At 40.7% G+C, this 20,601-nt stretch overlaps 1 protein-coding gene across 1 annotated transcript in view; it reads left to right on the forward strand.

Annotated features, from left to right (window-relative positions):
- shtn1 (shootin 1) overlaps positions 1 to 18,004 on the forward strand; it is a 29,813-nt gene extending 11,809 nt beyond the window's left edge. Inside the window, exons 5-16 of the mRNA XM_061087151.1 lie at positions 3,079 to 3,253; positions 4,655 to 4,752; positions 5,542 to 5,623; positions 5,753 to 5,847; positions 5,970 to 6,116; positions 8,065 to 8,218; positions 8,506 to 8,632; positions 9,291 to 9,373; positions 11,712 to 11,815; positions 13,826 to 13,876; positions 14,173 to 14,302; positions 16,591 to 18,004. Coding sequence (XP_060943134.1) covers positions 3,079 to 3,253; positions 4,655 to 4,752; positions 5,542 to 5,623; positions 5,753 to 5,847; positions 5,970 to 6,116; positions 8,065 to 8,218; positions 8,506 to 8,632; positions 9,291 to 9,373; positions 11,712 to 11,815; positions 13,826 to 13,876; positions 14,173 to 14,302; positions 16,591 to 16,622 — 1,278 coding nt within the window. The 3' untranslated portion in view covers positions 16,623 to 18,004. The remainder of the gene's footprint in view (positions 1 to 3,078; positions 3,254 to 4,654; positions 4,753 to 5,541; positions 5,624 to 5,752; positions 5,848 to 5,969; positions 6,117 to 8,064; positions 8,219 to 8,505; positions 8,633 to 9,290; positions 9,374 to 11,711; positions 11,816 to 13,825; positions 13,877 to 14,172; positions 14,303 to 16,590) is intronic.
- The last annotated feature ends 2,597 nt before the right edge of the window (positions 18,005 to 20,601 follow it).

Raw genomic sequence — 20,601 nt, forward strand, 5'->3', positions numbered from 1 at the left:
CTTTGGCCTGATATAAAGACAGATTCTGTGGAGACCAAATGTACTCTTGGTTTTTGTCATAGTATCTACTTTGTCATATATATGGTGAATAGTCATTGTCTTGAGAGACTGTCTTGTGGCAGATTTCCTCTTCTACTGACAGACAGCAGGAATTTGGCTTCAGAAAAGACATTATGTAGCAGGATGTACGTCCACTGAATACGGCGTTTAAGACACAAAATACAGACTAGAAGCTCGCTGTGTGACAGACGGTCTCTCCATCAAGCTCTCAGTTCCTTTGGCCTTTCGCTCTCTGCGCCTTTCTTCTCCCTCCTTCATATAAAACCTCGACCATAGCCAGACCCCAACTGAGAATGCATTCATTAAACCAGTATGGATCGTGAGTCAAATATGTCTCATACATATTACCCTTTTAAACAGAGTTGATCTTTCTACTAGCATTTCAGCAATATTACATACAAAGTCATGTTTGCTATACATCAGTTTATCACTTATTTACATTTAAATTAAAGTCAAAACACACGAGGAGATGTCGCAGGAGAACAGACTGACGGAACTGTGCATTTCCTTGTAGATGATGATAATTTGGCCTCCGCAATATTCCCTGTCTGAATGAGGCTGAAGTTCAGAGCAATTCCTTAAGTCCTCAATATTTTGAATTAAAAAGCGAGCAAAGGGCGTTAGCAATTTACAACCAGTCACATCCGAATGTGTTTCTGATGCTTAGTCTTTCTTATTTTTGATGTGTGATCAAAAGCAAGATGAAGGGGACGTGACTGCGACTCAGGAGAGTGCTCACCCGATGCTATGCCAGCCTTGATTTATCTGAGTATATAATTTCATATGTACTTTTCTTGCCGCCAATTGTAGATTATTATCAAAATAATGTGATTCCATGTTATGTATTGTTGATTGCGTTTCAGAAAAGAAAAGATGCAGCCTGAAGGGCATCATCAAAGACGGAATTGCTGCAATCCGCTCCCACCAGGATGCCATTAATAAATGTTTCTTTTATGACTCGCCTTTTCTTTTCCTCCTCTTTTTTTCTACCCTCCAGGCAATTTTCTTCCTTCAGACGAAACCAAGAAACATGCATAATTGGCATCAATCTCCTTCACATAGGCATCGTTCATGTTTTGCGTTAGTGACGGTTCTCCTTAATTGAAACATATGGCTGTCCTGATGATGGAACTTTCATAAATGGAATGGCCATTGTGGCAGTTTAGAATGCATTGCGCTTAGAGTAGCAACTGATCAATTTGCAAAGAAGTTCAAGGAAAAAGGCCAAATGAGAGCATGTGTTAAAAGTTATAATCACACAGAAAAACACGTTGCACAGAGATGCAAGAGGCAAACACACGCCACAACAAAAAACTGTGATTACATCTAAAAGGAGAGATATCCACTGCTTTTGTCTGCCTCCTTCATCTGCTTGTGCTCCTCTAATGATGTCGTTTTTTTTCACACCTTGTCATTGCTTTTGCATGCGTCCTGCCATTATGACTGATTGCAGGGCCAAGAGAAACGAGAAAATCAGAACAAACATCTCATCCGCCCCGTCTGTCTCTCTGCTCCCTCATCACTGTTTCCCAGCGGCGATGCAGATTTGAGAAATGAAGGCGTGTACAGTTTTTGTTGGGTTCGTGTCATCTTTTAAGCAACATGTGCTGAATGGTCCGTAAGTTGTGCGTTCAGAGGTTGTGGCTGCACCTCGTAATCTCCCTCTTTACAGTTGTCTCAAGTGTTGTTGTGACCACAGTGCTGTCAGAACTTATCCGTTAAATTATTCTCCAGTCAAAGAAAGAAAAATCCCACTTCTTTGAAAAGTTTACTGTTACTGCAACTTAATCATGTCCAACTGATTTTACAGAGAACATTGTTATTACCAAACTTTAAAGTGAGTTAACTTTTATGTGTGTACATTTTCAACCACGTTATTACAGGTCAAAATACTGAAGGAAATATTCTACCGTTGATAATATGCAGCAAATATTATCTGTATGATCATCATCATATACTATAATTAAAAAATGTTGACTTCAATGTGAATTTACATACAATTTGTGAGTGTTACAATTTTTGGGTTTAGGTCGCGGCTTTAACTGCAGTAAAAATAAAATGGTCTGGTCTGTATATATGTGGTGCTTTTCTATTGAAAACTGATAGGGTCAAAATGGATAATTCTAAACTTTGGGGTCTGGGGTCAAAAGAATTTGACGCTGCAAACAGAAATCCAGCATCTTGTCCAGCAACTGAGGATCACAGACAGTGTACCTGCAGAGAAATGAGTAGTTGCCTCCCTGTGGCATGTTTCTGTTGGAGTAATGGGATTACACAGTGGCAGTGCTTCATGCAGCTTTTCAACACTTTTCAGGATGATTTTTACAGAATCAACCAATAAGATCAGTGACCAAAAATTGGCCTTGACAATCTTCAGCACTGAGATTAAATCTGCTGTGTGTTAATGACATTTGTAATGGCATGTATTTCCCGTCTGTTTGATCATGATTGAATGACGATGAAACCTTTATCATGCTGCATCCTGTACTATTTGAATGTGTATTGACCTGATTAACATAGCCACTGTAACCTGATTTTCTCTAGACACAGCCCTTTACTACTGAATGCATATTGGTCCGATTGCTTTAACTAGGCACCTTTGTATTCATGTGATCAAAGGATCTCAACCTTTTCCTGTTTAACACCCCCCCTCCAGTATGGGAGTGGTTAGCCAAATGTATAAAGACAGTGAGCTGTTTCATATCTGGTGTGCATATTGACAAACTCAACCTTGTGGTGTGCACCATGCTCTGAGCATCAAGTGTGACAATACTGTCAGAGAGTTTTGAGTCTCGTTTCCTCGTTGGTAGTGGGATTATTGTGGAAATTGCCATAACACATTACATTTGTTTCCTTTACAGGGAACATGGATTGGAAATAATAGTGCTTATTAATAGTTATTATTTGACTTTGGGAAATATCAAATATCACCTGCAGCATCTTAAAGTAATTGTACATTGCCATCAATCTCTTTTATTCACTAACGCCTGGCTGTGTGTCTCTCCATGATTCTCGCAGCTGAACCGTCAGAACCGCTCTCTGAAGAGGAAGAGCATGATGCTTCTGTCCCACCTCAGCCCAAGCACCCTCGCACAGATCAGCCTTGAGGATGAAGAGGACGAGGAAGTTGGCGAAGACTTAGATGCAGCCAGCAAGGTCTGCCTCTCCCCTCAGTGCCAGAGCACCATCTCAGGTACTGGATGTCTGCAGTCGTTATGTGTGTCACATATTTACTACACACTTACCATGCATTGTAGTCACAGTTTCAGCCATGTAGAAATGTTCTAGTATCAACCTTAATGGTAAATTTTTATCACATGTTGTTCTTCATATCAAAGTGAATTTACTCTGTGACGTTAGACGACATGTCGCTGTTCAGGAATATGTGTAAGACAACAGTATCGGCCTCTGTTGATTATATAAATATGTAAATATGAAATATACAAACCAAGATTTAAAAAAAATATATACTCATTTATAATCTGCTAAGTGATGCATTGCATATGCATGGGATAAGTAACTAATAACTACACATGTTTTCTTCTCATCCAGCTGTCAGTGGAACCATGTAATGGTCAGTTCCTTTAAGCAGTAATTATACCTTTGGTGATAATGGATTCACAGTCCATGATGCTTTTCCCATCATGTTGTTTAAGGCTGTTGAAATAATAGCGTTATTTGCAAATGATAAACTCTGATGCGGATAATGATTAATACAGAAATACGTTGCTCCAAGATTGTAGATTTATTATGGTCAAAATCCATAATAACGTGTTAAAGGAGATCTAGTTGTCAGTGTGTTTTTTTTTTTTTTTTTTTACTTTTAACATTTATATAACTAAATATGATCAAACATCAGCTGTAGATTCGGAGCTGAGCACATCGTGGTGAGACCCAGGCAAGGTCCTGCCACTGCGAAACTGCATTTTCATTTAATTTTATTCATCAGAATACTTGTCCTATTCAAAAAAGGTAATTTCATTCCTCGCTAAAACAATTTTAGATGTCAACAACCTTTTCTGCTTAAGTACCCTCCTAAATGTCTCTGCCTGCTCCTGCTGTGAGCTGCTTTACCTTGAAACACCACTTCTTCTTTTTTTATGAATTTAACACATGAAGCAGGTGATAGCACATCCATCTAGCCAAATAAGAAGTGTTGATGCTGCGACTGTCCTTTAATTCCACTGTATGCTTATACAAATTACATTTAAGTTGTGCATAAATAAATATACTAAAAGCAGGTGTAGCCCATTCTCAGCTTTTCTCCGCTGTTCTGCTGTAAACACATTTGTTACATTTTCATAATCTCATTATAACAGCCAGACTCATGGTCAGCACAAACCAAATACAGGTTTTCTAATAAAGCCTTGTTAAAAGAACACTGAGCAGGGTGAAATTCCCTGTTCTACTTCAACAGCTCACATGCCCAGTTGGGTATTGTAACTGTTTCCACGTTACTGATTCCATCTGCACAGCATCAGGCCCATGTTCAACTCAGACACTGTTCCTCCCAGTTTCGCTTCACATTCACAGAGTCTGACAGGGAAGAGTTTAAGAGTTCTGTTTAAAGCGGCTCTGATCGTCTTTGTTTCAGAGCTGCAAAGTAAGTTGGAGTTAACGTTAAAGGAGAAAACTCAAGCAGTCACTGACCTTGAGGCAGTGAGAAACCAACTGAGGGAGACCAGAGAAGAAGTAAGTTCAAACCTTCTTCTGTTTGTTTTGACCTGTCACTTATATTATACAATACAATATATTATTTGTCATTATAAATCTATGTTCTTAGTGAGACTAGCAAACAGTTCTACTGTTGTAGTTCTTGAAATCTCTCCTTTCTCTCTCTCTCATTTCTCTCCTCTCAACCCAAGCGGTGGTGGTAGGTTAAATCCTTAACTATTTAAAGTGCATTGTAATAATGTATATTGTCATTTTGTGCTGCATAAATAAAGTTAAATTGAATAGACTTGACAAAACAATAGATTACATAACATTAGCGTGGATGACAGAATGGACTCTACAGCATCTTTAGGCGGGCAAAGGTGTTTGTGCAGGCTCTAGCTTGAAGAATCACTAATCCTCCATATCAATTACATTTCAAGTAAATCTTAGTTTAATTAATAGTTAGATTTTTAACGAAACATATTAATAACATTGTAGACTGATCAATTAAAAACTTTCCCCTGAAAGTATGAAAGAATATGTCCTAAAGTTCCCTTGGAGCTGTAAGGAGTTTTTTTTTCACATGCACAAGGTTGAACATGCATGCATTGAAGCACACGGGTGACCTACACAGTCTAACCACTTTTCAACAGGTTGTCAGAATGTTCCCATGTATGCTGCAGGACGAAGCAGACTGAAATCAAATGAACATGAATATGCATGGATCGGGAAGAAACAAACTACATCAGTGTTTGTTTCCATCCACACTTTATCCCCGGCAGCATCTGTATTGTCTCTCTGCTCTGACCCTCCTTCCGTTTGCAGCTGCTGAAGGAGAAACATGATAACACTGTTTTAATTGCTAAGACAGTTCAGCAAAAGAAGCTCCTGGGGAAATATAACAGAGGTAATTTAATATGGTCTTCATTTCTACATCCACTAATAATTATATATGGAAAACAGAGCATGGCCTTATTGTTCTATAGTAATCACACAGATACCACTGTATCACAGTCAATGCATCTCTGCTCTCCAGTGTCTCAGTTTGCTGTGGAGGAATACAAGACCTTGCAGGACACGTTGAGCCTGGAGCAGAGTCTGAGGACAGAGGCAGAGAACTTTGGCAGAGAAGTGAGTGTTTGTCACTGCAGCCCTCCATGCTCCTTCCTTGTTCTCTGTGCGACGACATTAGGCTGTGTCCGACTGACTGCTCCTTCAGGTGGAATACCCACTGTCCTCCTTGTGTTCTTCAGATGGTGGTCGAGCAAAAGAAGCTGCAGAGACAGAGTCAGATCCTGATGCAGAGCACCTCTCCCAGCCATGCTCTACAGGAAGCCCTCAGCCAGGTCACCAGTCTGACCCACGACCTGGAGACACAGAGGCTGGAGCACCACAACCAGGTTCCTCTGATACCTTATGAATGTAACATCACGAATAGAGCTGGGCGTCTTTGATTCTTGATTAAGAAACATGGACGATCAGATGAGGAAATAGTGAGAACATACATCTGTTCAAAATACATGCTCCTCAATCACGAGGAAGCAAACTTCATGACCAGATGTCCACTTTTGTCTCCTTGTAAAGAACAAAGCTTTTATGATTCAGGGACATTTCTTCTTGCTGGTTTGAATAACATACTCAGTTCTTTTTAACGGACAAAAAAACTAATTTGGAGGCAATTTCAGAGCCGAGCTTTTTCTTTCAAGAATAAGGTAAAATTCTTGTTGTGTTTAATTGTCTGCTTGTAGCACATTAGGCCAAATACTCAGGCAGCAGGTGCTGCTGAATTAGAACCAGCGGCTGGTTTGAAAAGATATTTTATAATAGTCAGTTAGGTCAGTTTGATCATTTCGAATTCATTGTATTTTTGTTAAGGGACCTCTTGAGTGTGCGATGTCCCAAGTCTGCGAAGGGCCATGGACGTCTGATAACAGCAGGAACTTTGAGACAATGTGGACTGTTCACACCAGGCCCACTATCTAGAAAACAAAACGGCTCATTTTAAAGACTTTAATATGCAGGTACCTGTATTCCTCATCCTTGGCCAGATTTTATTCGACATTTCAAACAGAGATATTGTTCTCACCCCTGTCCATTTGTCTGTTTGTAAACACAAACACCACTCGATGGATTTCTTTAAAACTCGGTGGAGGGATTTGGGTCAAGGAGGATTAGGTCAGATTTTGGTATATTGATTCTCTGAATAATTAATGGGTGTTGATGAAAACAATCTGGCATGTTTAGGCGGCTGATATCTGTGAGTGTATGGAACTTGATCCAGATCCAAATAGAAACCTGGATGTAGTGAATTTTATATGTTTTGTTTAATAAGGGGACTGTTTAGCCTCTGTGGAGGTATGCACTCTTCTGAGTACCAGACTACTTTGTACTGTTGCACTGCAGAGGGGGGCAAAGAGTTACATACAGCGCAAGAAGATTTGGATTCTAAGACAATTCATGGTTTGGCTGTAGGAGTCCACAAATGTCGAGTCTGTAACACGTGCATTCATATTGCACAAGAAAAGTAAAGTGGATGCTCACTTGTGCACTGTAGACCTGCCTATCTACTTTTGCTTGTTCTGACATTTTCATGTTGTAAATAGTAAATCCAACAAACAAAGGAGCTCTCGTTGTGGTGCCTCCTGCTTCACAGACCCCTGTGTAGGGGGAAAGGCTTTAGTGGGATTGCCTGAAGATATCTGAGAAGATGCAGGATGCAATATGTCACATGACAGACGTAAATATCAGGTTATGACCGTCAAGCTTAAGCATCTTTTGTTCATTCATACATAACTCGTTATAAACACAAAACTAGTTCAAGTAGAAGAAAAGTATTGCATGTGAAACCCATCCCTGTGCTTTACTCCTGTAATCCCTATATTTATTATGCATCAAAATTGCATCAATCAAAGAAACATAATTATTTAGCTGTTTAATTACACAGGAGGGTTGTCCGGTGACTGATCTCAGGCCATGACAGAAACACCTCGGGGCCATGACTTGCCACATCAATAATTAAAGGAAGCAGTGTCGCCTCCAGCCCGACCCCAACCTCCCCCCCACCTCCCTGTGGCACTGATGGAAAACAATTAGAGCTGAGTGGGATCACTGATCTCTCCTGGTGCTGGATAGAGGTTGTCATGCCCTTCATTTGAGGAACAATTAAAACACTGGTTAAGGAACAGGGTCTGAATGTCAACTGGCAGCTACTAATCAGAAATCATAAGCTGCAGTGCTGGCAGAAGAGTAGAAAAGCAACTCTTAATTGTCAGTTGTAAGTTGTTGTTGTGGTTCATATTTGTATTTATCCAGTGAAATAATTGTGTGTTGTGGTGGGTCCATCCTCAGATAAAGCAGATGGAGGACAGGCTGAAAAGCTGTGAGGCTCAGAGGGAGCTGACGGCATTGAGGCGCAAACTGGAGCTTGTGGAGGAGGAGAAGAGGGAGTGCAGTGGCAAATGCTCCAAGACTGAAGTGGAGGTCAAGGATCTGCGGTTTACAGGTGAGGATATATTTGGAAGTGTAAGGACAGGATGAGCTGTCGGGCATTTCACTGTGCTCTATAGAGGCCAGCACATTATTGGCACTATAGAGGGAATACCGTGTGTGTAGGATACAACAAAGCCTACAGAGCCCATTTGATTTAAAGTGTGGCCATGAAATTCTCCTCATGTCTTTTGTCAGCACGGAAGACTATTAGCTGTTCTCCAGAGTCTTGACAAAATGTGTGTTCTGCTCTCTGTGCTGTCGCCGCGTGTTTACTGTAACTGGATGGGATCCACTGGCCAGTTGAGGAGCTCCAGAAGAAGCTGCAGGCAGCTACCAACCCAATCCCCACCCCAGCACCTCCACCTCCTCCACCACCACCACCACCACCACCACCTCCTCCTCCGGGCCTCTCCTCCAACCCACTCAGGTTTGATCCCACACACTCTGCTCTGTGCATCATCAGTCTGTTGTACTTGGATGCATCTTGTACCTTTGGTGCAATGAAATGCAAACAACTGATGGTCTGTTTTTAAATGTCACCTTTCCTGTCTTGATAAGACTCGAAACTCTTTACAGTTCTTTATTCAATTTGCCATTCACACACACATACACATTCATCCAGTGCATCTATGGGCAGCACTTATTTTTCTATTAGAGGGGCAATTTGGAGTTCAGTATCTTGCTCAAGGACCCTTCGACATGTGGAAGAGTCTTTATTTTGGAGGCTGTTTATAAATATATAGAGCATATAGGCTAGATCAGAATCTGTTTAGTTGAATTTATCCTTTAAAGAAAATTGTTTGTGATCACACAGCCTGGTGACTTTCTTTCTGTTATTGTCGGCCTCTAGTCTGTTCCTGTGTTTGTGATGACCTGTCACTGAAGGTGTTCCACATCATAATCACGTTTTTCCTGATTATGATGTGAGGTGGTGACATTCATTCAAAATCAAATGCACTAGTTTGATTTAATCCTTGACGTGTTCCTGAAGGCCTCACGAGAAGGTCGGTGGATCACCAGTATGTTCCTGTGAGAGTAGAACCCTAGATCATAACCAGCTGCTCTGTCTGTGCCTTCCCCTGTAGCTCACTGTTGTCAATGATCCGAAAGAGAAAGGACATCAGCACTGACATCCAACTAGAGGTCCACGACTCCGCCAAGACACCAGGTACACAGCAAACATCTGGAATTATATATAAGGTGCTGCTGCACCATTCAAAATGTAGTACGATGAAGAATTTGTATAGACTGGCAGGTGTCTATCATGGTTTGTAACTTACGGTGGGATCGGATCTGAAGACAAGGTCTAGGCACCAGTAGTATAGCAGATTTATTGTAGTTGGCTACAACCAGAAAGTGGTTTATCGGGGGATGAGGTGGGGATACAATCCCCTTTAGAACAAAAATGTATTCCCCTAAATAACCATCAACTCTCGGCCATCCCCCCATCCCCAATGACAGAGAGTGTTGGCTGTGCAGATAGAGAATTTGTTTACATTTGATCATCCTATGATCAGTGTTACTAACTTATTCATGAGATCTGCATTTAATTTGTAAAAGTTGAAACTAAATGGCATCTTAAAGAACAGTTACATTCACCATCAGCGACACCAAGAGAAATCCTACCCGCATCAGTGGCTGTTAAAACATCTGTAAAGATTTTACTGTATCGAGCATGAAATACTGCTTTCACTGTGCGCATTGATGCAACGAACCCAACGGATCAGCTCCAAAAGTTAATAATCTGACACACATTCCCAAGTAATATTCACATGAAGTTGGTGAAAATCCCTCCATGTGTTGTTCAGTTACAAAATAACACGCTGCTATGTTCAGTGTTCAGGATAATTAATCAACAAATGATTCTTCCCCCTGGAAAAAATGGACAAATCACATTTGTGTTGTTGGCTACAACCACACAGCCAAAGATTGTTGTCAATGTCAGTCAACCTGTTTAGCAGTCAGCACCATTTTGAACACGGTCTGGTTTGGTTCTCAGCTTTCGCATTTTTCTTTCTGAGAGAAGCAAAAGTAAAAAGTGTTTCAAATATGGGGCCACACTAAGGTCATACAGGATCACATTATCCAGACACCAAAACCTCTAAATGAAAAAGGAAGGTGTGTCCTTTAAAAGTAAAGACACAGGTCACAAATGTTTTTTTTATATATATATTTTGAATATTTTGAAAAGAGGATTTTGCTAGATACTACTGTTGGAAATGACAAACTGTAGTTTGCAAATATTCCCTCTTGTTGGGTTCTGGTGTCTCGTTGTGATTTTTCTATCATGAGTGAAGACACTAAGGGGAAATGCTGTAGTAATGTCCACTCTCTGAAACTCAAACGTTCAGTGTATCTTTCCTTTCTCCTCCCGGATATGTTCATTTGGTTTTTCATTCTACTAAAGTCTGCTGTGGCTCCTGCATTTCATCCATTTTGTTTTTATAATTTTCATTTTAGAAAATATTCCTTTCACCTTTCCCTCAGCAAATCAATGTCACTTCAGTGTAGAAGGACAAATGCTGAAGCAAGTGGCTCATGAGAAATTCAAACTCGAATCTCCATCACTGGCCCATTAGGTCAGCGTGTTAAATTCTTCAATTAGTGCAAACAAAAGGGGAGCCGACTGAACAGGCTTGTCTTAGTCCTCATTTTGTTCAATGTTTGTGAATCTGTGAGGCCTGAACCCTGCACTACGCAGAGAGGATCTTCTTCTCTGACACCAGAATAATAGTCTCTTTCTGAGCACTTTGGAGGGAAATATTTCACTATAACTTCAACACAAAGTACTTTTTATGTGACATTTTAAGGACATTTTACTGACAATAGTTCCATTGTGTGTGTCGCTGAATGCGCTGTGATGGGAAATTAAATATTCGCATTTCTTAGCCAAAAGGCCGCATTATTGGAGAGTTTTATTTTTCTTAGCCTCTTTTTTGAACTCTCTTTCTCTCGGATAGAATCTGAATAGTGTTTGTGTTTTTACAAACCAGCCAAAATTCATTCCTGTTGAGTTTCAGTAACCTCACACACCAAGACAGCTCTGAACTCTAAAGGCATACCTTGAATACTAGAAAATTAGGGACAGCAATAACTATTGTTGCATAACTACAGCCAAAAACAGAAGTGAGGATAATACAGTTCAGTCAGTGTTTTTGGCATAATTAAGAGGAAACCCTGGAGTTTCACCAAAAAAAGACTTAATTGATTGGTCCCAGGGGCTGGTGTTGTTTTTACACTTTACCATCCAAATGAGTTTTATTTCAATTGCACTGCTAATGAATTACACGTTGCCTCACACCTCTTAATATCATTTAAACTCATTTTGGTTCTTGGCACAGTCTCACACTGAGGCAGACCCTCATTTAGTGTCACAGAAGCTACTGAATAAAGCATTTGAAAAGGACTAAAGCTGCAGGATAAGTGATGACGTCTTTGTGTGTGTGTGTGTGTGTGTGTGTGTGTGTGTGTGTGTCTGCGTGTGCGTGTACGTATACGGTGCTCAGACGTGGACGTCAGGCAGCAGGCGGTGGACGAGATGATGCAGAGGATCAAGAAAGGCGTTCAGCTCCGACCAGTCGGCCAGTCAGCTAACAGAGCCAGGAGACAGGTGACTTCACCAACATGACCTGTGACCTTTGACCTGCTGTGTTTCTGACTGTTAAACCATTACCTGCTGGCACACATGACAGTGGACTTTCCTCAATACATCGCAAAACCTCTGGAGAAAGTCCGGACCCAATTCTCTGGAGTTCCTCTGCAGGGTGTACTCAGCCTCTCACCCAATGGCAGGGCTGAAACAATATTGTAGGAAACTTCTGCTGGTAGTTTTGTTGTTTGTTACTTCAAACAAAACATCATATTACCTGCTCCATTCATGGAATATACTTTACATAATCAATAACAATTAATACACGCTGGCTTGTTATGTTTGTGCACACAGAATTGGAATAAATAAGCCTCTTAAATAAGTTAAGTGAGGTGAAATAAATGAATAAATGAAATGAGACACTGAGACAATGGTGCAGTGAGAGTTCTGCCAGTAGCTAGAGGTTTATACTCGATTCTCAGGAGGCTGATGGATCTGAAACTCGTGAGGTTTTTGACATCAGCAGAGATGAGGTGGAGGGGAGCATCTGTACATTCTGCTGCTGTGAAACCTGGGTCTGATCTGGGAAAAGAAACTCCTTCAACACAGGAAGTGGTCGCAGACAAAGAAAAGATCAAAACCCTCCTAAATAAAGTAGATCACATCCTGCAGACAAAGAGACAGTGAAACATAAAACTATTCCATTAATTCCAATTAGGGTTGCAAAATTCCGGGAATATTCAAAGTTGGAAACTTTCCATGGGAATTAACGGGAATTACCGGGAATATACGGGAATTAACGGGAATAAACGGGAATTAACAGGAATAAACAGGAAATGTTGTGGGTAATTTATACTAACTGTATTTACCTTTTCATATACAGACATAAATATAAACATTTTGTTTTGTCATAGGCTGATTTGAGCCCTGAGGAAACTTTGGGCACTTGACTATATGCTTCTGCATCGTTGTGTCATTCTTAACATAGGTCTTTGCACAGTATTTGCAAATGTACACAGCCTTTCCTTCTACATTGGATGGGGTGAAATGTCTCCACACATGAGAGAGTGCACGTGGCATTGTTCTGTAGAATAAGATGAGAAAAAAGTTTGTAAAAAAACACTAATGCAATGCCAGAGATATAAATAGTTAGCCAAACTATTGGAATTGTCTGTAAATATATTTTACAATTGATGGATAAATGAATGGAAATAGTCTAGATGAACAGATGAACAATCCTCAATCAGCATGCTAATATATTTTCCCCAGTAATATCATAGAAACTTACCTGACTAGTCCTGCACTCTACAGCAGGCCTCAATAGCCCTGCTGTAGAGTGAAGGATGCTGGGAGTTATCTGTGCATGTGATGGACGAATGCACAGTGGAGGGTTGAAATCCAACGTTCCATACATCTTTAAAATAGAGTTTTGAATTATGTTTTTATTGCTCAGCATCTAATTTGCGTAGTTTTATTTTTTTTCAAAATTCCCGAACTAAACTTCCCGAGCTAAACTTCCCATGGAAAGTTTCCGGAAATTTAGCGCAAACTTTCCGCCCCTTTGCAACCCTAATTCCAATAAAGGTAAATATTGTTTTTCTTGACGTCCAGCAGCCCTCTTGGGCCTGAATGAGTTTCCTGTACAAAGTAAATACACTGTACAGCACATATTTTGTTCAGTGCTCCTCAATCCATCAGTGTGCAGGAATATCTAAGAGCTGCTTGTTTGGGTAAATACACAACACACAGCCAAGACATCTCAGTCTGCGTGTTCCTCCACAACAACAACTCTGCCAAATTAGATAGCATTAGGACCTGCTCTGCCAGGTAATTAGACATAATGAGGATGGGAAAATTGACGTGACTCAGAATGAGTGAGTGTGTTGACACATTTTCTTCTTGCAGAAAGCAAACGGCCCGTGCTCACCTACAGTGTCTCGTCTCTGCTGATTGTGAAAAAATAAGTATAATGGGTCAGACTGCTGCTTATTTACCAAACCCGTCTTTTTCCTCCCATTTCCCTTTTGTCAGAGGCAGAGGCTGCCGTCTAATTCCGCCATTCAGGAACTTAAAGGAATCATGGTAATGATCAACAATCAAATATCCTCACAGACCTTTTTTTACTTGTTGAACTTCAACTGTATTTACTCAGGAGTAGAGAGGCATGTGATGTTAGAATAAAATAAAAATCCAGTAGTCAGATATTTTACTGAAGAGAAAGTTTTACTGCAACACAACAGACACACAGGATGAAGAGTCAGACTATGAGGGATGCATCCACCCCAGTTAAAGTCTGGTTTAATAAGATCTACGTCCATCTCTACGCTCTGTTCGCTGACCAGGCCTCTGTGTGTGTATGCTTTGTTCAAATCCTCCAGGGGACTTTCAATAGAGCCTCCCCTCAACCCAAGGTAGCACCTCCGTCAACAAACCCCGACGAAGAGCTGCGGAGGATCCTGCTGCGACGGAGGGACGCAGTGGAGTCTCCACCGTCTCCACCCGTCACCAGTAAGTTCCATCTCCTTCACATGAGACTCACTGAGGTGCTTCCACCAGGTCCGTTACTGCTCCTCAATCACTGACTGGTTAGTAGGGACGTGAATCGGCAGGGACCTCCCGATACGATACTATCACGATACTTAGGTGGCGATACGATATGTATTGCGATTCTGTAAGTATTGCGATTCGATATTACGATTTCCTGGGATTTCTTTTGGTTATTTTTTTTTTTTAAATACTGGACCATAGAAAAAAGTTGAATCATACCTTCAAATACAACACAGTCAAATTCACTTAGAGCTTTACCAGTTTTATTTCAAATATTAACATTAACTTAATGACTGCCGGGCAGCCAATAGAGAAAAGAAATAAAAATGTGCCCTATTATTGTATTGCCCCTGTCAACTGCACACAAACTGACAGATTAAGAAATGTATGCCACTTAGGCTACTTTTAAACAATAAATAAAAGGTAAATTAAATAGAATGAATAAAAGTTTACTTAAAATAAACTTTGAAATAAACAAAAAGTAGGCTATTGTTGTTTGCATGTAGGCGATGCAAAGCTAGTGCTTGGGTATGTTTAGATTCTTGTGCAAAAACAAGAGCTGGTCAACATGCTCTGGGGTGATGTTGCTCCCCCCATATATCCCCCCGGTATAAACCAATAAATATGTTTTTAAAAAATAATTTTTTTTTTTTTTTTTTTTTTTAAATCGATTTTGGAGGCAGCATATCGATTTAAAATCGTCATTCACAAGAATCGCGATTTGTAACACAATCGATTTTTTTTCCCCCATCCCTACTGGTTAGTCCAGCTGTAGTTTCTGGTCTGAAGTCAAACAGAGCTTTTGGTTTAGAGACAAATATTTAGATGTATGTGAATGTGTATAAATGTGCATTTTCTCATTCATTGTTTATTGTGTAAAATAAAAGTTGTCATATTAGCACATATCAGCACAAATAAATACTGATACCAATATGATTTTATTTGACCAAAATTAAAAACACAATGTGGAATATAAGGTTTGAAACATTAACAACACTTCCCACAAAAAAAGCTACGATTTATGAGAACGGATGGTGACAGAGGGTGAAGGCATGATTTAAAGTTCTGTGATGATCATGGGTTTAGTCTCACTTCAGTTGGAATGAATATTCATACATTTATATCCACAAAGTGATAAAGATGAACAGCTACGTTTTGGTGTTGTATAAAACACAAATTGTTGCACGGACATACAGACGCAACAAGTCAAATGTGAAACACTGAGTCAAGTACAATCCTACGGAGGCGTATTGCATTCACTTGAAAAAATAAAAAAAGCTCTGGGTAAAAAAAAAAAAAAGTTAGAAAAACAGGATTTTTCCTGTTTTTCGAATTTTTTTTTTCCTGTTTTTCCAGATAAAATTCCTGTTTTTCAAACTTTTTTTTTTCCTGTTTTTCCGAGATAAAAATCCTGTTTTTCGCTCAAATTTTTTTCCATGCTTTTATTTTGAAAGTGAAGTCCATAGACGTAGCGTCAAATAAACCTGAAAACATCAGTCGAAAGTCTCGACCATCTTTCGGGGGATATGCTACATATAGGTAGAGGATAGTTTTTATTTTTGTCCCGTTAGTGGCTTTATTATAGAAGATTGATGTGTAGTTCCTGTTATAAGCAGGTTGGTGGTTGGGACTCTTGTTTTGAAAGGGGTTCTAACGGAAAAGGGTTCTATCGATAGAGAAAAGTGTGAAGGAAAATAAACGAGTGTGATGTCCCGATTCAATAACCATCTCTCGTGTCCTCTTTCGGCTGAGGCCTCCTGACAGTATAAGAGAACAAACCGTTCAGCTACATTAGTCTGTTGCAGGGTCAGGCTGATGCAGCAGCAACCATACTCCATGCGTGTGAGAGCTTCAGGCAGGATTAAGGGAACGCCTTTTCCGGAGAAAACTTAACCTCGAAAAACAGGATTTTATCTTGGAAAAACAGGAAAAAAAAAAGTTCGAAAAACAGGATTTGTATCTCGGAAAAACAGGGGGGAAAAAAAAAGTGTGAAAAACAGGAAAAATCCTGTTTTTCGAACTTTTATTTTTTTTTTTACCCAGAGCATTTTTTTTTTTCAAGTGAATGCAATACGCTTCCGTACAATCCTCTGTGCACATTGTCAAGTTGATGGTTTTTCTATAAAGTGAAGTTAGCAGTGATTAATGTGCATGCAGTTTATCTGGTTATTTTTGGCATACATCTCTTCTGTCTTTTGTTTTAAAAGAGACATCCCTGATTGTGTCAGTGTGTTTGTCTCTTTGTGCAGGTCTCAATCATACCCCCCCCCCTGCAGTGTGACAGTGCCACCAGGCTGAGCTCGGCCCGGACAAGAGTATCACAGAAATAAAGACTGGATGTGGGTGATGGACACGATGCAGAATCAATGACAAGCATTTTATTTTGATGTTTTTTTGGGCTGAGCGATGTTACAATATATATAAATGACAGATTGCTTCAGATTCTATTGTCTATCTAGATTGTGGTCGTATGGCGCTGCCCTATACAGTCGGTTTCACACTTGAAGTCATGTGACTGTATCAGGAGGAGTCAGTGATACAGGCAGACGGGTTCTAAGTGAAGTTCCACCTCAGGAGGAGACAAACGAGAGCAGACGTGCAGATTGGAGACGGAGGTCAGGTGGCATGTGGACTCAGGGCACAGATGTTTCATTGATTTCCACTGAGGCCGTTAGATTTCATTGAAATGAAGGGCGTGTGTGACAAACCACCTTCTCCGGGTCGGTTCAGCTCTTTTTCTCACACTGAAGGGAAAGCCCGGCTCATTGTTTGCAGTGAGAGGAAACAGTGAAGCAGCTTATGCAGCCTTGAGCTTTCGCCAAAGCAGAATGTGAGCGTGAATGGCTCTGTCTAGACAAGTGTTAACCTTGTAGCCACCTAGCGAGCAATTACAGGCCACAGGGGCAGATTTGGTTTCCTCTGCTCCCCTCACTCTCACTCACACCCCTCAGCCTTCTTAGGCCACCATTTTATGAAGGGCAGTGCCTCCTCCCTGCAGCACTCGACCTGTTCCGGAGGAGAGAGGACACGCCAGCCCTCTCACTTCTCACTGTTGATCTTCAACCAAACCTGCTCAAACCCATATGTTTGGTACAGTTACCAGTGAGAAGCATGTGATTCAGCAAGAATGTAGGTTTAGTGGGTTAGAAGATGAACAACTATGCAAAGTTATCACAAGTCATTCATGAGGTTCTTTTGTTTATTGGATTCAGCAGAAAAGAGACGTCACCCACGTCCAAGGAGCCCCAGCAAGTTCTCATTATTAAGTTGTTTCAATATATTGGTTCAAAAATTTGCTTTTTGAGGTCAACTTTATTGGCAGGGGATTTTTGTTCTGTCTTTAAATTGATTCCACAGCTTCATTTCAATCAAATCACTAGAGAGATGAATTTTACAAGTTGAATTTTGTCTCTTCCTGCTGTGGTGAAAGTGATTTATGGGGATTTCCTGTCATTTCTCTGTGAAACTCTCTGTCTCCTACACCTGTTTAGTATCATCTTCTACTTCTTTTATCATCTTCTACTTCTTTTATAATCTACAATCTCTCCTTGAAGTCGAACCTGCTCCATTCTCTCTGACTTTGACAACAGTCGTGTCTGTATCAGATTTAACTGCAGTGCATGATGTCATGATTCCAAGTGAATAAAATTGACCTTGATTTTTTTTACGATTTTCATTTCTCTAGATTCTCTTCTGTCACACGATTAATAAAGTCTCCTCAGCATTGCAGCAGCAGAGGAGAAGGCGTCACCGCGGTCGGTTTAGCAACAGTGTTCGAGTGACTTCCTGGTGGATTTCACCTCTAAGCCTCAGTGATTAGAGGCTGTGAGTCAGGTACGGAGCCGAGGATCCGCCTTTGCCCTTTCAAAGTCACAGTGAATGCTGGCGATTTACCCACAATGCCTTGGCCGCTCTCATCTGGTTTTGTTTCACCTCGCCACCTGTCAAGGTTTCCCAGACACCTCCTCGAGTGAGGGGCTGAAACATGAGAGCTGTGAACGGCGGCCAGCATCCGTCCCTCTTTGTGTGCTGCTCTTAATTAAAGCTTTAGGCTTCATTTAGCACTGAGGTGCAATTTCCAGCTCCGGGTTCCCCTTTAACAGAGCATGGAGGAAACGCCATTGTGGCTCTAACAGGATTCATCAGCAGCGCTGTTCAAAGACGCTAACTTTATTGAAACGCAGATTTAGTCACAACAGTAGGAACAGGAAATGGCGTGTGAAGGGATTAAAGTAATCCCCTGGGCACAGAGCATATGTGGCTTTGCGTCCTCCCGTCTGGTCGTGAGAGAAGAAGCACGCGGATGTGTGAATGTTCTTAGAGGACATGTTGGAGGATAAATAAGTGCTTCAGTAGGAGTAGAATGAAGAAAGAAGAGAAGGCCCTTCCTATTGATTGTCTTTGCTCATATCCTCCATATCCAATGAGGTTCTTCTTGTCGAGGCCATCGTGGCAAAACTCAATAGTATGACAACATACAATGTCTGAAGAAACAAAGTCAATGACCGGCTCAATTCCTTCCTCCAGCATCTGCTCCGGCTACCGGACTTGCTGGTGATTGACAGACGATGCGCTCGCTGCCGATCGAGGCAAAACATGTAATTACACGAACCATGCTGTGTCCTTTTCTTCCCCAGCGTCTTCTTCGCCACCGCAACCTATTGTCAGCGTCTTTTCTGTCATCATCGGGCCGATACAATATGATGTTTTGTTGTTTTTGTATTTTGGTCCCTTCGGGGACCAGCAATTAGGGAGGTCCTTTTAGTGTGTCTGGGAAACACTTAATTTGACCTATTTTGTTAGTCATTTCATTTATTTTCCCAAACACAGTAATTGCCTTGCCAGGGAGCCGCTGTCGAGACGCCGCTGGGCGCCCGGCCGCAGGCTGTGTCTGCACGATTCATTGATTAGAGGTTGTCTTCACTCACACACCTTTACAGCAGTGCGGAGTGTAGGCTGCCGGCAAATCGAGAAACCAATTCAATGAAATACAATTTGAGAACATGTGTAATTTATTTTTTCATGAAAATTATACAAGAAGAAGCGTTTGAATTACCTAGACATAATCAAAATATAAGATGTGATGACTAAAATGAAGCACGTCTTTTAAAGAACATGTTTGTTTACCAAACAAAACCTTTCTTTACATCCTCAGTCGATATTTTCACTTCCAGCAGAAACAAGTTCAGCAGAGACGTAGCTCCACTGCTGTTTTTACACACTGACAGAATCGTTTCCTCCACAGGCCAACGAGCAGCGAAGGGTCTTTAAGTGTGTGTGACTGTCACTCACTAAAGTCACTTATGAATGAGCACGATGGGTGACCCTGACTTGTAGAGTATAAAAATGATCAAATTCATCGGAATCATTGGAGTGTTTTAAATTTCACATTTAATCTAGATCGTAGGTCCCAACACAGGGTCAGGACCCGGGACCCTCCCCTCAGAGGGACAGCGACACCATTAACAAAAGAGGAAATCAGAAAAAGACCTAAACATCACAAACTTTTTTTTTCCTCGTGATTTGAGCAATTTTACTTTGGCTGCTCTCGTAATAAAACAATCTGAAACGTTCAGAATCACTTTGCTTGCTCTGATAACGGATGTATACAGACATAGGTGGACTTCTTTTAATGGCTCACCAGTCAATAATGCTGGGGGTCCGATTCAGAGGACAACAACACACTTACTCAAATTAAATGTTTAAAATACATACAAATATTTTAGAAATAGCAATATTTAGGAATAGGGTTTTTTTCCTGACTAATACAAAATAAACATTTTTAGAAAAAAGAATTTAATGAAAAGATTCAAACATTATTCATTTAAAAAAAATGCCTTAAAATTAAAGTGGTGAAATTAAATAATGAGCTCTATCAGTGGCTCTCTCCTGTCTCCATTGTAGTGAATGGTGAAGGCTTGTGTTGTGGCTGCTGAGTGCCGCTATATTCTGATGTTTTTATGGAGATAGTTGATTGTGACCTGAAAGCAGACCTGTGTGTGTGGAAGGAGCTGCAGTCTCCAGAGCCTGGTAGCATGGCTCATACCTGAAGTGGTGACGAGATGTTTAGGGGGTTTTAAAAGCCGCTTTGCTGAAGGTCGTGTTTCCCTCTCAGTCTGTCTCTGAATAGCTTTGTTTTTATTCAAAGAGAATAGTAACACTATAACGGATGCGCTTAATCATGTTGATTATAAGTGAAATCCTGACCTGTGACCCGGTGATCACAGCAGAATCGGGTGTTGCAAGTTAAATATAATGTG

Source organism: Limanda limanda, chromosome 15 (genome assembly GCF_963576545.1).
Source record: "Limanda limanda chromosome 15, fLimLim1.1, whole genome shotgun sequence".
Taxonomy (NCBI): Eukaryota; Metazoa; Chordata; class Actinopteri; order Pleuronectiformes; family Pleuronectidae; genus Limanda; species Limanda limanda.